Consider the following 15,758-nt stretch of genomic DNA (forward strand, 5'->3'; position numbering starts at 1 on the left):
CTCAAACTCAGTGCAAGTTTACATCTCCCAATTCTGACTTTTTTTCCTCAGAATTGCGATGCATGGGCTAAGTTAGGCCTAAAGGCTAAACTCGCGAGTTTTAAAGACAGTATTGCGAGATGTAAACTAAAGATGTCTCTCTCTCCCCCACTTTATATCTCGAAATACTGACTTTAAAACTGCGAGATAAAAAGTGCTCAATTGCCTTTTCTTTTCATTTTTATTCAGTGGCGGAAACAGCTTCCATAGTTTTTGCAGTAATTCCATAACATAGAAGAAACATTTTTGGTTCTTCAAATAACCTTTAAAAAATCTTAAAAACCCTTTCCTACAAGAACGTTTTGTGGAAAGAAAATGTTCCATGGACGTTAAAGTGTTGGTGTCTCTGTCTATCCATTGATTTTCTATAATTATCTATTTGAATCAATCACCACCGGGAGGCGCTATTTAATACCTGGTTATGACACACGCAGTTCAATGTAGCGCCACCCCATCGATCGCCTCTCCTCTGACGGGACACCAGACTCTCCAGCATCAACATCCTCCAGTTCTCTTTAACTTCACATCCAGAGCAAACGTGCAGCAGTCAACATGACCATCAACACACTCAGTCAGGATGGAGTGCAGCGACAACAAATGCCCTGTTTGACCAAGGTAAGACCCTAAAACTGTATTTTCATTGAGCAGTTACAGTCTTAGATCCAGATACTGTCTGTCAGCAGAAGAGCCTGAGCTTCATAATGCTGCAGCTGGTGCCTGGAAATCACAGTATAGGCTGTAGGAACTTTTCCTCACATAACTGAAAATGTGAGAAAGTCCTGAGAGACTAAACTAAAGTTTGTTTAAGGGAAATGTTCTGTACATGTATTTGAATAGATGTGTTTGGATTTTCTTAGGATACGTATAACTGATTTATAGAACAACATTTCCTTAAAATATTAAGTAAGCAAATAAGTTTTACAAATTTTATTTAATATTATTACTATTATTGTTATTTGCTGGTTTAGGATTAAATCACCAAAAATAATTTGATGGAATTTTACATAATGAAAATGTATGAAAATGTATAATGTTTGACTATAATAATAAAGTTCATGTTTATTTAGGTGTGCATCCGATTTTTCCTTTATTAAATGCATAAATAGTTAACATGGTCATTTTTTATTCAACCATATAAAGATTTTTCTATTTATTTATTTATATGGATCTTTTTAGATTGTTTTTGTTTTTTACCGTTTTAATCACCTTTTTAGCTTTTGTGCAGTTCACAGATAGTTTTGCTTTGTAATAAATCTATAATTTTAGTTACAAATATTTCCTGTGTATTCACGTACAGATGGAGCGCATGATCATATCCATGCAGGACCCTGATATGGGCATCAAGTTGCGCAACCAGCGTCTCCTCATTACGGTCATACCACACGCCATGACTGGTGAGTGTCTCTCTCTCTCTCTCTCTCTCTCTCTCTCTCTCTCTCTCTCTCTCTCTCTCTCTCTCTCTCTCTCTCTCTCTCTCTCTCTCTCTCTCTCTATGACTGCATCAAACTTCAAGCTTCACTCTCTCTCACTTGATAATCCCATGACATGCCTGTTCCGCTTATTTTTCCAGCCTGTGACATGTTATGGCACGATTAGAGAGACAGCTGAGACACAACTAGAATAGTTTGTCATTATTATTGTGGAAATAGTGTACATTTATCATGCATATCTCGGAAAGTCTTGAGTGCGCATGAGCACAGTGAATCAATAGAAGCTTGCGCAGTGAAATTAGACTCCTGTGTGTGCTTTCGGTCTCTGCGCTCATTTTTCTTGCTATTAATTAGCCTAACAGTGAATGTTTTGCCCCTGCACTGGTCTCTCAGAGGACACCGGGCTACGTGATAATGAACAAATGACTTTCTTTGGCAAATCAAAGAAGTTAAAGTCACTTCATCATAGGCGACACTTAATCAAATGTTCAGCCTATTTATGTAACTACGTACTTTATATAACAGTAGTTCATTGGAAAACAAAACATAAATGCTCATTCTATCCAAGATCGGAATGGGAACTTCCTGCTGTCTGAATATTAATAATAATAAGCTTGGTGCTGCTTATTGCTTACTGGTCAGTTCTGGACAGACAGACAGACAGACAGACAGATAGATAGATAGATAGATAGATAGATAGATAGATAGATAGATAGATAGATAGATAGATAGATAGATAGATAGATAGATAGATAGATAGATAGATAGATAGATAGATAGATAGATGTTTTGTATCTGTGTGGGCTTATGTTGACAAGAATCCTCTTTTAATTTTATACAGGTATAGACATTGTTGAATGGCTGATTAAGAAGTTTTCAATCTCTGATGAAGGTAGGACATTAATATAACTATATTTTAATTATTTGTCTTTGATGCATAGCTTTGGGCTTTATTGCAAGAATGAAAATCAATCGTTTATAGTCAAAGTATTATACATATATAATATATATATATATAGCCTGTGTGTGTAATAATTTCCATGATATCTGCTGTGGTGTATTTCTTTGAGTTTTCCAGTCACCTGTGTGTGGTTTATATGGAGTACCCTATGGGGATGACATTATTCTCCATGTTCTCTCCTGAGGGATTTCAAAACGTACTCCCACACACGCACACACAACACTTGGGTAGCTAAATTGCTTATTAAAGTTGATTTGGCACATTTAAGTCAGATTTTATGTCATCTGAGCTGAGTTGTGTGGAAGATTTTTAATAATAAATGCTCAAATGTCATGCAGTCAGAGAACAGGCTCAGCTCTGAAAAGCCCTAATAAACAAGTAATGCTGCACACAGCTGTGTCTGCATTAAACAAGACTCCAGAGAGTTTGGCAGATCTGTGCACTGCAATGAGGGAAACACCTTCTGTACACCTTCTGTAGGCAACGGTTAGATTAAAATCTATAATTTCAACCAATATTCAGTTTAGATTTGACCTAGAAAGCATTTGTGGGTGTTAGGGAAATAACTAGCTAGATTCTAGCTAATGTAAGCTGTGTTCCTGTAGCACAAACAGTAGAGGATGGTGCTACTGTAGCAATGCTAAGTTTCAATCCCAGATAATGCATGAACTAAAGATAATATACAGCTTAAATGCAGTGTAAGTTGCTTTGGATAAAAGCATGTCAGATACATAAATGTAAGCTGGTCTTTGGCTGGATCAACAATAAAGCAGCTACTAGGTGATCAGGCTGGGTTTGGAACATGTCAGACAGTTAATGACCAGCTTGAATTAATCTATTGTCATCTTTTGTTGTATTTTTTTATTTTTATTTTTATGAATTATTTACTTGATTTAATTTCCCCCAAAAAAATGTACAAAAAAAAGTGAGTAGTCTATGATGTGTGAGTATATACATGTGAATAATTTTTTTCTAATTTTTATTTAGAGGCATTGCACATTGGACACCTCTTTGTGAAATATGGATACATTTACCCTTTAAAAGAGCCTAGACACCTTATTCTGAAAGCTGATGATTCACCATATCGCTTTCAGGTAAATATACACACACACACACACACAATATTGATTCTCAAATATATCAGCATTTGTTAAACTTATTCAATAACAGCACACCTCAATTCAAATCTGTCTTTATCAGACTCCTTACTACTGGATGTCGACATGCTGGCCTGCTTCAGAATTAGACTATGGTGAGATCTACCTTCCCATTATTCATGGTTCACATAAAATGAAAAGTCTGTCATTATTTACTTACCTGCATGTTCTGCCAAGCCCATGTACAAAGTTCTGTCATGAAACTTCAGATGCTGCCTCAGGCTGATTGGTCCTTAACTCGGCCTGCTTGCAATCACAACTTTCTCTATAGTGCACTGATTGGTTCCTGCTGTATCAGAAGCCAATGAGCTCATTGCTCAACTTTTAAACACTTGGTTAGCATTTGCTGTAGCAGTTTGCTGCGTGCTTTCAGAAACCCTCCACCTTCCCCAGCTCTACCTGTATTCAGTAGATCTGCTACGGGTGATTCATGTACGCTATATTGTACAACAGCAGCATCTCTTACTTGCTTACAGCAGCGTGTTGTGTATTTATTGGCAGTAGCAAGTCTCATACTTGCTCTGCAGCAGCAGCAATAACAACAGCAGCAACAGGGACTAAAATGAACACTCACCAAGTGTCAGTGTTGGCAAGTGTATGAAATTGTCTCACTCACCAGTTGGCCAGTAATCTTTTTATGATTTTTAACAATGCATGAACATGAACAAGCATGAACGATGCTCTGGAAAGTTGACCGGCCAGTGTTGCATCGTCACAAAAGTTTAAGCCTTGACAATTTAAATATTCAAGTGTAAGCAAAAAGGGAGGCTCATTTCGTTACTCCCACGCGCAGCCCAGAAAGCCGCGTCTCAGAGACCGCGTGAATAGTAAACTGAGCTGTCTTTCACGTCCTTCTTGCACTTGAGCGACAAATTTAACAAATTATGTCAAAAAATGAAGAGGATCTAAAAAACATAGTCGGTTATGTACGTCTTAAGTGAAACAGTTGAGAAAGTAAACTCATGTGTACAGTATCAGTATGTTAGATCCGTGCATTCGCTTCTTAAAGTGACAGCAGCCTAAAATTCCTTCTGCTGTTATGTCTTTAACGTTAATCAAACAACAAAGGAAAGGACAAATAAAAAAATCATCAGTCACTGTTCTTGACTGAATAACATTTGTAGCTTTAATAAGGATTAAATGATATGGATGTTTACAGTCATTTATATTTATCCCATTACCATGCCTTTAGAGAGCTGTCATGTAATAAATGCATTTCTTTATATCATGGAATACAAAAGTAGACATTCATCAGAAGGTAATATTATTTATATATTTATTATTTGTATGTGTTCTAGCAATCTACTTGGCCAAGAAGAATATCCGAAAACAAGGAGAACTAATTGAGTATGAAAAGGTATGTGGGTCGAATGCCAATCACACCCTTAAGTAAGAAGACTGTACAATGAAGTCATGAATGCGTGGAGCGATCTGTTGTTCAGTTCTTAATCTCTGTCTTTGTTAGGAGTGCTATAATGCTTTACATAAACGCATCAACCACACCTGGGACTTTGTTGTGATGCAGGCAAGAGAGCAGCTCAGGTAACTCTTCTTTTCCAACACACACACTTTGTTTCCTTCAGCCTATTACATTTAACTCTCTATTCCACTTTTAGTTTAAATAGGAATTGGCCTCTATTTTAACTTTTCACTTTAGTTTTAAAAGAAATTCCGCATGGATGCATTCATTGACAAACATTAAGCAGCACTACCGTCGATGAACATTGATAATAACAATAAATATTCTTGAGCAGCAAATCAGCATATTAGCATGATTTCTGAAGGATCATGTGACACTGAAGACTGGGAGAATGATGCTGAAAATTCATCTTTGCCATCAAAGAAATATAATATATTAAAATACAAAACAGCTATTGTAAATACTAATAATATTTCGCAGTTTTATTGTTTTTACTATATTTTAATTAAATAAATGCAGCCTTCTATTAAAAACATAAAAAAAATCATAATGAGCCGAAAGTCTTGAATGCTAGTTTAGTTAAATATTAAAAAGGTTAATTTTGTATAATACAAAAACCTAACATGTAGTGGCTGTATCCAAATTCATTCCACTTTTGCACAAAGCTTCTTAAAAAATTTAAGCAATTCCTAAAAAAAATGCTAATAATTAATAGGACTCGATGTTTTAAAGTTTCGAATGTTTCAAGTTTTATGGCCTAATAAATATTAGTCATATTCTTTGGATTAGAAAAGCTTTTCTGAAGGTTGTTGTCCAGAGCAAAACTATTTTGTTATTGCATGGTTACTGTACCTCTGTACATTTGCCTTATGTTTTATTTCCTTGTGTTCAGGGCATCAAAACAGCGTCGGAAAGCAGATCGTATAGTGCTGGAGTGTCAGGAACAAGCCTACTGGCTAGTGAACAGACCTCCTGTAAGTACTGGACACTATAAACTCACCACAGTAAAACAAAAAATACCATGGTATTCTTTGAGTAGCATGGTATTGCCATCAGACAGCATCACCGTTCCATGGCTAAATATATACCTATCTCCCCCATGCATTTGTTAGTACATAAAAAAATAAAATAAAACAAAGTAGCATTCTGCTTATTTGAAAAAGTATCTCACATACAGTAGTATGGGGTAAATTGAATTACTTGATCCTTAAAAGCCTTTTAGAATTGTAATACAGAAATTCAAAGCACATCAGCAAGCATACGATGCTTAAGCAGCGACAACATCTGCGCCCGTCTGGCAAATGCCTTCATATCTGTATCCAGCTTCTGCTTATGAAATATTCAGCCAGTCAGTTAAAAGCATCGCAAAGCAGAGGAAAAAGGGGGAAGGGGACAGAGCGCGAGAGAAAGGGAGTGCAGAAACTAGCAGAAGAAAAGAAGAAATAGAGTGGAACACATTTGGTGCCTTCAAAATACATTCACACATGAGTGCAAAAGATATGTGCATTGCTTAACATGAGCTTAAGTGTTAAGTGCATGAAATAGCACTATAGAGAGTGAACCGGAAAGACTGTGTTAAAGACTGTGTGTGTGTGTGTGTGTGTGTGTGTGTGTGTGTGTGTGTGTGTGTGTGTGTGTGTGTGTGTGTGTGTGTGTGTGTGTGTGTGTGTGTGTGTGTGGTCCTGGTAATCCCTACATTATACACAAAGATAGTAATACCAGTGATTTCTGACCTTGTGGGGACACTTGTGTGTAATGTTTTTTTTTTTTTTTTGAAAATGTAAAAATGCAGAAAGTTTTCTGTGATGGGTAAGTTTAGTGTAAGGGGATAGAAGGATAGAATAAACAGTTTTTAGTATAACAATAATTATGTCTATGGTGTGTGTGCGTGCGTGTATGTGATGTGTGCGTGTATGTGATGCGTGCGTGCGTGCGTTCGAGTGTGTGTTGGTATATCTCTAATGGTTCCATCCTTTGGCTGAGCGCTTAAGAGGATATTCTATTACTAAGTGTGTGTGTGTGTGTGTGTGTGTGTGTGTGTGTGTGTGTGTGTGTGTGTGTGTGTGTGTGTGTGTGTGTGTGTGTGTGTGTGTGTGTGTGTGTGTGTGTGTGTGTGTGTGTGTGTGTGAGAGTGAGAGAGAGAGAGAGAGAGAGAGAGAGAGAGTAGAGAGAGAGAGAGAGAGAGAGAGAGAGAGAGAGAGAGAGAGAGAGAGAGAGAGAGAGAGAGAGAGAGAGAGAGAGAGAGAGAGAGAGAGAGAGAGATTCTCTTGCACTCCGGCACAAGGGCATTTTATAACGAGGAATCCAGATGATGATTTAATCTGGGATGGATTTAGAGACCATTTCATTCCTATATTGTCACTGTGTGTGTGTGTGTGTGTGTGTGTGTGTGTGTGTGTGTGTGTGTGTGTGTGTGTGTGTGTGTGTGTGTGTGTGTGTGTGTGTGTGTGTGTGTCTGTGTGTCCTGGTAAACCCTACATTATGGGGACAAAATGTCCTTGCATAGATGGCAATATCCAAAATCCTTGTCCTTGTAGGGACATTTTTTGGTCCCCATGAGGATTTTTTTTTTTGAAAATGTAAAAATGCAGAAAGTTTTCTGTGATGGGCAGGTTTAGGGGGAGGGTTAGTGTAAGGGGATAGAATATACAGTTTATGCAGTTTAAAAATAATTATGTTTATGGATAATCCCAATAAAACATAAAAATGTGTGTGTGTGCATGTGCATGCGCGTGCGCGTGTGTGTGTGTGTGTGCGTGCTTGCGTGTGTGTGTGTGTGCATAGTAATGTTTTAAATCTGCCTGCCAGACATTACTGTGATTTGGGTTAGTTTAAAAGCCTGGAAAAAAACAAGGCTCACATTATTTTTATTTATAGCTAAAAATATTATATGGACAATGACTGACGTCTTTTCTATGATGCACATGTTTTAATTTATTCAATAAAATTTTTATAATTTTTTGGGATGGATAAAATGATCAAGGTTGTGTAAATGTCCTCTATGGAAGCTTTTTTATGCCGTTGAATAAAAATAAATTAAAAAGGTAATTGCAAAAATGTTTCTCTTGACTTTTTTCAACTGCAAGTAAAAATAGTTTGCATAAAAACATAATTAAAAAAGTAATAATATATATAATTAAAAAATACATTATATTTATTATATATTTTTTCAATTTATTTGAAAATAAATAATAAGACATTTATGCTAGTATGTATTCCAGGCCTAAGGAATAAATTTACTTTTTTTACTTTGTTACACTAATTGATATCTTAAAGTTTATTTAATACATAGATCAAGGATTTGCCACATAAATTTGGTCTTAAAAATCATTATTTTCTCATTCATCTTCTGTATATCTCTTTATGATAACATTTTTCAGCCGGGGATGCTGGACATTATAAATCACGTCCCGGAGAGAAGAACCATGAACACACGAGTGCAACTGGTCAGTGAACTGATCACCACACACACACACACACACACACACACACACACACACACACACACACACACACACACACATGAACAAACATTCACAGCAGAATCTCTCATGTTCAAGCATCATCTACAGCGTGTTTCTCTTTATTTCTGTTTTTACATCATGCATCCTTGTTCAAGTAAGTAATCTCTTAAACACTGCCTCATTTCCTGCTGTCATTTCATTTCATTGCAATATCATATAAAGTTCAGTGACTGTGCAGATTTAGTTTAGTGTATCTAATAGCAACTTTTGAGGAAAAAATTAAATCTATATATTTGTCATTTTGTCAATTTCAGAAAAGAATGCAGAATTCTACAAAAAAGAGGTAAGTTTTTATATATTTTATAAATTATTTATATCAAATTATACAATATAGACATTATAGATTTTAAAATATATATATAATGTATTATATACAGATTGGGTTAAATAATTTAATATATACAGCAAGGATTCACTAAATTGAAGGATTCAATTAATTTGATTGACAGTAAAGACTTTTACATTTTTACCAAAAAATCAAATAAATGCTGTTCTTTTGAACTTTGTATTCAGAATCTTGAAAAAAAAAGATTCCTTAAAAATATAAGCAGTACCTGTTTTTAACAGTTAATAATAAGAAATGTTTCTTGAGCACCAAAATCATCATATTCTAATGATTTGTGAAGGATCATGTGACACTGAAGACTGGGGTAATGATGCTGAAAATTCAGCTTTGCATCACAGGAATAAATGACATTTAAAAAACAAAATATATTAACATAGAAAACGGTCATTTTAGATTGTAATAATATTTCACAATATTACTGTTTTACTATATTTTTGATCAAATAAATGTAGCCTTGGTGAGCAAAAGAGGTTTCTTAAAGGTACAATATGTAATCATTTTGTATCAAAATATCCAAAAACCACTTGCCCAGTGTTATATATTTTTTCAATTGTGTACTTACATTATCCTAAATGTTTCCAATAATTCCCTGTTCACTTGTCGCCTGTCAATGACGTAATATCCACGTTATCCCTGGTTTCCGCTTGTACTGCCATAGTAACCATGACGACAGGCGTGGACAACTGCGTAGTGCGTAACGTCTAACGACACACTGTTGTTGTTTCGTTCGAACATTTTGGATCATGCCAAGCAGACTTTGGGACAAAGGGAGAAATAAAACGAGGATCAATATCAGTGTGGCGTTTTCGAGATGCCGAGAGCTCCGCGACAAACTTCGACCCTAAAATAATTGACGCTACATTATCCCTTAGTTATACAGCACAGACTGTAACTAAATGTATATCCATCCCATCATACTTGTTTTTGTGTTTTTATGTTAAATGGCTTTAGATTGAACATAACAGGATAAGCCTGGCGAGGAATCGTATCAAGTCCTCAATTTGCCTTGAGAGGTACTGTGTGTGTGTGTGTGTGTGTGTGTGTGTGTGTGTGTGTGTGTGTGTGTGTGTGTGTGTGTGTGTGTGTGTGTGTGTGTGTGTGTGTGTGTGTGTGTGTGTGTGTGTGTGTGTGTGTGTGTGTGTGTGTGTGTGTGTGTGTGTTCACTCTGCTATAGCCTCGATCTCTAGACTACAGCTAATGGACTGTCCTCAAAGTATCTTTTAAAAAGCAAGAACTAACTCTTTGTGAGGGCTTACATGTCTGCGTGTGTGTGCGTGTGTGTGTGTGTGTGTGTGTAGTTACGTGAAGTACTGTGAGCAGTATCAGCCCCATGACCCAATAATGCAAGGATGCCTTCCCAGCAACCCCTGGATCACAGATGATGTCATGTTTTGGCACATGAACTCTGAAGCGTGAGAGTCACATTAACACATGAATAACCATTTCAATGTTACTTAAACTCCTGAAGTATAATAATGTCTGAAGGTCAGTAATTGCTCTGTATAACTGTGTTCCTGAAACAGAGTTGCTCTGCCGACTAAACTGCGTGTGGAGCGCTGGAGCTTTAGCTTCATGGAGCTGCTGAACGACGCAATGGGCAGAAAAGAGTTCCTTGTTTATTTGGAGAAAGAATTCAGCGGTAAACGAACATCACACACACACACACACACACACACACACACACACACACACACACCACACACACACACCACACACACACACCACACACACACACACACACACACCGTGTTGGTACCACAGCATCAGATCCTAATACCATAATACATTGATATATAGAGTCCCATATACTAAATAAATATTGACCAATAATCAGTTTGATCAATATTTTGTACTTTAGCAGTTCAGTATTCGGTTTACTGATACATGGCGCCATCTGGTGGGTGTATTGAGAATAAAACCCAACAAAATACCATCTAACTGTTCACAGCTAAAGACTAAAGAGCTATTTTTTGCAGTCTATGCTAAAGAGACTTGTTTAATGTAATGTTGGGTTATAATATTTGCCTTTTTGTGTAAAAGCCAATCGTACTTACAATACTGTTCAAAAGTTTGGGGTCTGTAAGATTGTAAGAAGTGTTTTTGAAAAATTTCTTATGCTCGCCAAGGCTGCCTTTTTTTTAAATCAAAAACACAATAAAAAAAGTAAAAGAAGAGTAAAATTGTGAAATATTATTGCATTTTAAAATAACTGTTTTTTTTATTTTAATATGTATAAAATGTATAAAATAAAATGTTATTTATTCCTGTGATTGCAAAGCTGAATTTTCAGCATCATTACTCCAGTCTTCAGTGTCACATGATCCTTCAGAAATAATTATAATATACTGATTTAATGCTCAAGAAACATTTCTTATTAGTTTCAATATTTAAAAAAAAAACAGTTGTGATGCTTAATATTGTTGTTTGTTTTACAGGATTCTTATAAGGTTAAAAACCAAATATTTGAAATGGAAATCTTTTGTAATATTAATAATGTTTTAGTCTTGTTTTTGATGCACACTTGCTGAATAAAATACTTTACAATAACAATCTTAGTTGAAACCAAACATTGTATGAACGGTGTATGTCAGATGTGTTACAGAAATGTTGGATGCATTTTAAAACAAAAAATGTGAAAAACTGCCATAGTGGACAAAATTGTGCAAAATCTTAAATTACAGAAGACTTTTTCATCATACCATGTATTGGTCCAAAAACGTCTTAAAATTCTCAAATTCTTAAACATTTTTTTTAGTTTTGATTCCCTCTTTATATTAACATGTTTTATTTGAACCAGTTCTGAATGGCGTCCAAAACTGTCGTCCCCTGTCTGTACTTTTGGAGGTTTAATAGATTCCATTTTTATCTCTGCACACTCTGTAGAAATGAATAATGTAACAACTTTTCATGTTTCTCTCTCCCCCGTTCCCTTTCTCATCCCTCCCCTCTCATCATCTTCTTTTGTCCTCTGCTTCTCTCTTGTTATCAGCGGAGAACTTGTGTTTCTGGCAGGCCTGTGAGGACGTTCGTCACGGAGAGACCTCAAAAATCCCAGAGAAAGTGGGCGAGGTTTACAAGTATGACCTTGACAACAGTTTATGTTACAATGTTAAAGGCATTTATAATGTATTTGATCAATATTTGCACTTTATACATAGTCATCAAAGAATCCTGAAATACATTTTAAATAAATGTATCAAAATATACATTCAAATATATAAAAATAGAAAAGAGTTATTTTAAATTTTAATAAAACTTGTTGATTTTGATACAGTCTTTCCGCAATCTTTTTTCAGTGTATTCAGGGCTTGACATTTAGTTTTTTTTGCTCACCGGCCACTGTGGCTAGTGGTTTTCCAAAGTTACTAGCTACTCTGCATTTTCACTGGCCACAATTTTGACATCGATACCACGGGGGAAAACTGCCATATAGATATTTTTCATATTATCTCATAATTTGGCAGCAGGTATATTAGGCTGCTGTCACTTTAAGACCTGATGCACAGATCCATTACTGTTACACACACGTTTTCTTTCTCAACTAAGCGCTGCTGGTACCGTGTGTCTGATATTTCGCTATTTAGGTATTAGGGTTTGGAAAATAATAAGTTATTTTGAAAAATCTATTTTTGACAACAGTTATTATTTCAGATGCTTTTTTAAAAGACTACAATTGAAATATACATATATTATATAGCCTAAAAAATGTAACCTGCCAAAGTGGCTAGTAGGAGTGACTGCATTACATGCCACTGCTGAAATCCACCTGTATTTGTCGGGTGTTAATGTCAAGCCCTGAGTGTAGTTCTTTTAAATGGACATTTGAAAGAAATACCTAGTATTTCTAGGTCAGGCTGATAGGTCAACAAGCAATCACATCATTACCTCACGGCACAAGCTGGCTGATCGAATTTAAATAGTCTTGTTCATTGTTTGCTGTAAGCTAGTCCTGCAGTGCAAGTTCCTCTGAAACCCTCCACCTCCCCCAGCTCCACCTGCCTAGATCTGCTACGGGATTATGTACTGTATGTCTATACACAGCAGCAGCATGTTTGCTCACAGCAGCGTGTCTGTGTACTTATTAGCAGTAGCAAGTCTATAGCAGATCTAGTCTGCTACGACCAAATAAATTATCATTGCCATATTCAATAGCATGCTAAAACTAAAACTAATTAAGTTTATTAAATGTTTAAAGGGGTGGTTGAGTATGATTTCACTTTTCTAACCCTAGTTAGTGTGTAATGTTGCTGTTTGAGCATAAACAACATCTGCAAAGTTACAACGCTCAAAGTTCAAAGCAAAGGAAGATATTTGCTTTTAAAGAAAAGCTTTACAACAAACGGCTGGTAGGGACTACACGACATTCCTCCCGGGTTAGTGACATCACCAACCCTAAAATGTACATAAGCCCGACCCCGGGAACACACAGTCCATGTTGAGGAGAGGAAGAGTTGTTGTATAAGAGTACATTTGTGAGTCAGCTCACACTTTAGCATCCATCTTTTCACATGCAATAGAAAGTCACTCTGTGTGCATCTCACAACAGTTCCTATACGAGCGATGTATAGATTATCATGACAGAATATCCTAATTGAAGATAGTTAACTCCACATCAGCGACATAAATTCATCAACTAACCTTTCAGAGATGTCCTGTTGCATTCTACATGTTGTCACTTCTTCTTGAGTCTCTCCATCTTTGTCTAACTCCTTTTTAACATTAAAGACAGAACAGTTTATGTCATTTTAGTGTGTCTGCGTGAGGAAATCGCAGCTGCTAACACACACAAGCTCTTGAAACCCCGCCCTCTGCAGCAGCTCATTTGCATTTAAAGGGCCAGGCACAAAACGGTGCGTTTTTGCAAACCCTCAAAAAGTGACAACTTTAACATGCTATATAAAAATATCTGTGGGGTATTTTGTGCTTAAACTTCACACACACACTCTGGGGAATTCAGATATTTATTCTACATCTTGAGAAAAGGACATTTTACCACCCCTTTAAAATAGTTTTTTTAAATGATTTTTAAAGATCATAGTGACCTGAAGCATACAGTATGCCATATCGTAACAAACTCTGTATATTTAATCTGTGTCTATATGAATGAAAGGTATTCATCACCTCTAGTTTGTCTCGTATTCATGTGATTGTTTTGCTGAACTTTGTAACTGATCTTCATTCTAATCTATCAGGCAGTTTCTGTCTCCTGGTGCAAGTCGCTGGGTGAATATCGACAGCAAGACCATGGAAAAAACCCTGGAAGGACTCAAGCGCCCTCATCGTTTTGTCTTGGATGATGCTCAAATGCACATTTACTTCCTTATGAAAAAGGTATAACGTTCAATTTGTTTGATCAAATACAAAATGTGCCTGTAATAAACCTATAAGACCAGAGTGTTTTCTGTCACTTTTGATCAATTGAATGTGTCCTTGCTGAATAAAAGTATTAATTTCCTAATTCTTTTGAACGGTAGTGTAAATAAACAAAACTTCCAAGTTATTGTAAGGTGTCAATGGAACCGGGTCATTTGTGATTGGATCATCCAAAATTATGTTAATAATGTAAACAAGGCCTTTATGCTGTGAAAATATGCTAAAATGATTTGAATATTCTTGCCGATGTTGATTCAATGTAATTTGTGTTTCTGTGTAGGATTCGTACCCTCGCTATCTTAAATCCGACCTCTACAAGAACTTATTAGCCAGAGCCATAGTACCACAGGAAACCAAGAAAAGGTAAAAATGCAAATGGAACAACAGCTAAAGGTGCATAAGACCCATAGTGATCAGTCTGCAAAGGAAGAGAAGTCTTATGAGTGTGTTTCTGTGTGCATGTCCAGTGGGTTCCCGTTCATGCGGCGCCAGCGTCACTCCAGCCCTTCACCTGCTCTCGCCACACAAACCGCAGAGGATGATGGGAAGGCAAAGAACTCGAACTCTGTCAAACAAAGCAATTCCGGAACTGCATCCCAGCTTTAAACATGCACACAACAATTACTGCTATTTAAAACACTTTTTTTTGTGGTACCTGATCAACAACAACAAAAAGACGTTAGCTAAACCGTAGCAATAGCTAAAGGTTATTATTTAAAAAGAATGCTTGATTCACATTTCTCTGTCATAGAAATACAACTTTTTGTGCATTTCAAAGATACAATGTATGATGTAGCAATAATGTATTCACATGTTCACAATCTCACAAACTTCCAGCTGCTCTACGAATGTTTTCTTCAGTGTTTTAAGCGGAATTTGACTTTTTCACACATTTGTCATGTTTTTAATATATTTATTTGATATAAAGATTTTCCTTTCAGCTATTCATTTACTATTGTCACAGTTTATGTACATCATATACTATAAAAATCCTTCAGTGAATACTTGAAAGGGATATGATCGGACAGCGTAAATCTGTATTAAATTTATAAATCTTAAGTAAAAGAAATTTGTCAATAAAGTTACAGGCCTACATATCCAATTCCAAACCTAAAAGAAGGAAATGCCTTATGACATAACACAAATGTAGTGTAAAAAAGTTCTTTATTCAAACTCAGACACATCTACAAAAGATTGGGGTCAGTAAGAATTTTTAATGATTTTGACAAAACATATACTGTATATAGACCCCACACTTTAGAACGGTAGTGTTTATTTTTAAGATTTTATCGTCAATATCTATTTTTATGTTAATTGCGCAGCATTAGCTAATTTGATGTTAAACTATGTTCATGTAACCAAACCTGAAGTTGAATACTACTGTAAGCATTGCTTCAAAAAAAGCTGAAAATTAAAAAAAAAAGTAACCAGCTTTAAATAATCATTCAATTATTTATTTCTCCATTTATTGGCATATAGATTACAGAACATTTTAAGAAACGAGGCAG

The 15,758-nt window shown here is 36.0% G+C and overlaps 1 protein-coding gene across 2 annotated transcripts; it reads left to right on the forward strand.

Moving 5' to 3' along the window:
* Positions 1-460: 460 nt before the first annotated feature.
* Positions 461-15,692, forward strand: rgs11 (regulator of G protein signaling 11). 2 transcript variants are annotated; one of them, XR_013797995.1, is made up of 17 exons: positions 461-654; positions 1,337-1,433; positions 2,311-2,361; positions 3,418-3,524; positions 3,631-3,682; positions 4,886-4,944; positions 5,053-5,129; positions 5,900-5,981; positions 8,388-8,453; positions 8,791-8,814; positions 9,829-9,890; positions 10,176-10,289; positions 10,401-10,516; positions 11,867-11,946; positions 14,070-14,208; positions 14,531-14,613; positions 14,718-14,771. XR_013797995.1 is itself a non-coding variant. In XM_079615612.1 (17 exons), exons 1-17 carry the CDS (start codon positions 592-594, stop codon positions 14,854-14,856), a joined length of 1,419 nt encoding a protein of 472 aa, XP_079471738.1. In that variant the 5' UTR covers positions 461-591; the 3' UTR covers positions 14,857-15,692. The 2 variants fall into 2 exon arrangements, 1 of the variants encoding a protein (XP_079471738.1); XM_079615612.1 differs by having other exon boundaries at positions 11,867-11,954; positions 14,718-15,692.
* Positions 15,693-15,758: the final 66 nt, after the last annotated feature.

The sequence above is a fragment of the Phoxinus phoxinus genome (genome assembly GCF_949152265.1).
Source record: "Phoxinus phoxinus genome assembly, chromosome: 6".
In the NCBI taxonomy this organism is placed as follows: domain Eukaryota; kingdom Metazoa; phylum Chordata; class Actinopteri; order Cypriniformes; family Leuciscidae; genus Phoxinus; species Phoxinus phoxinus.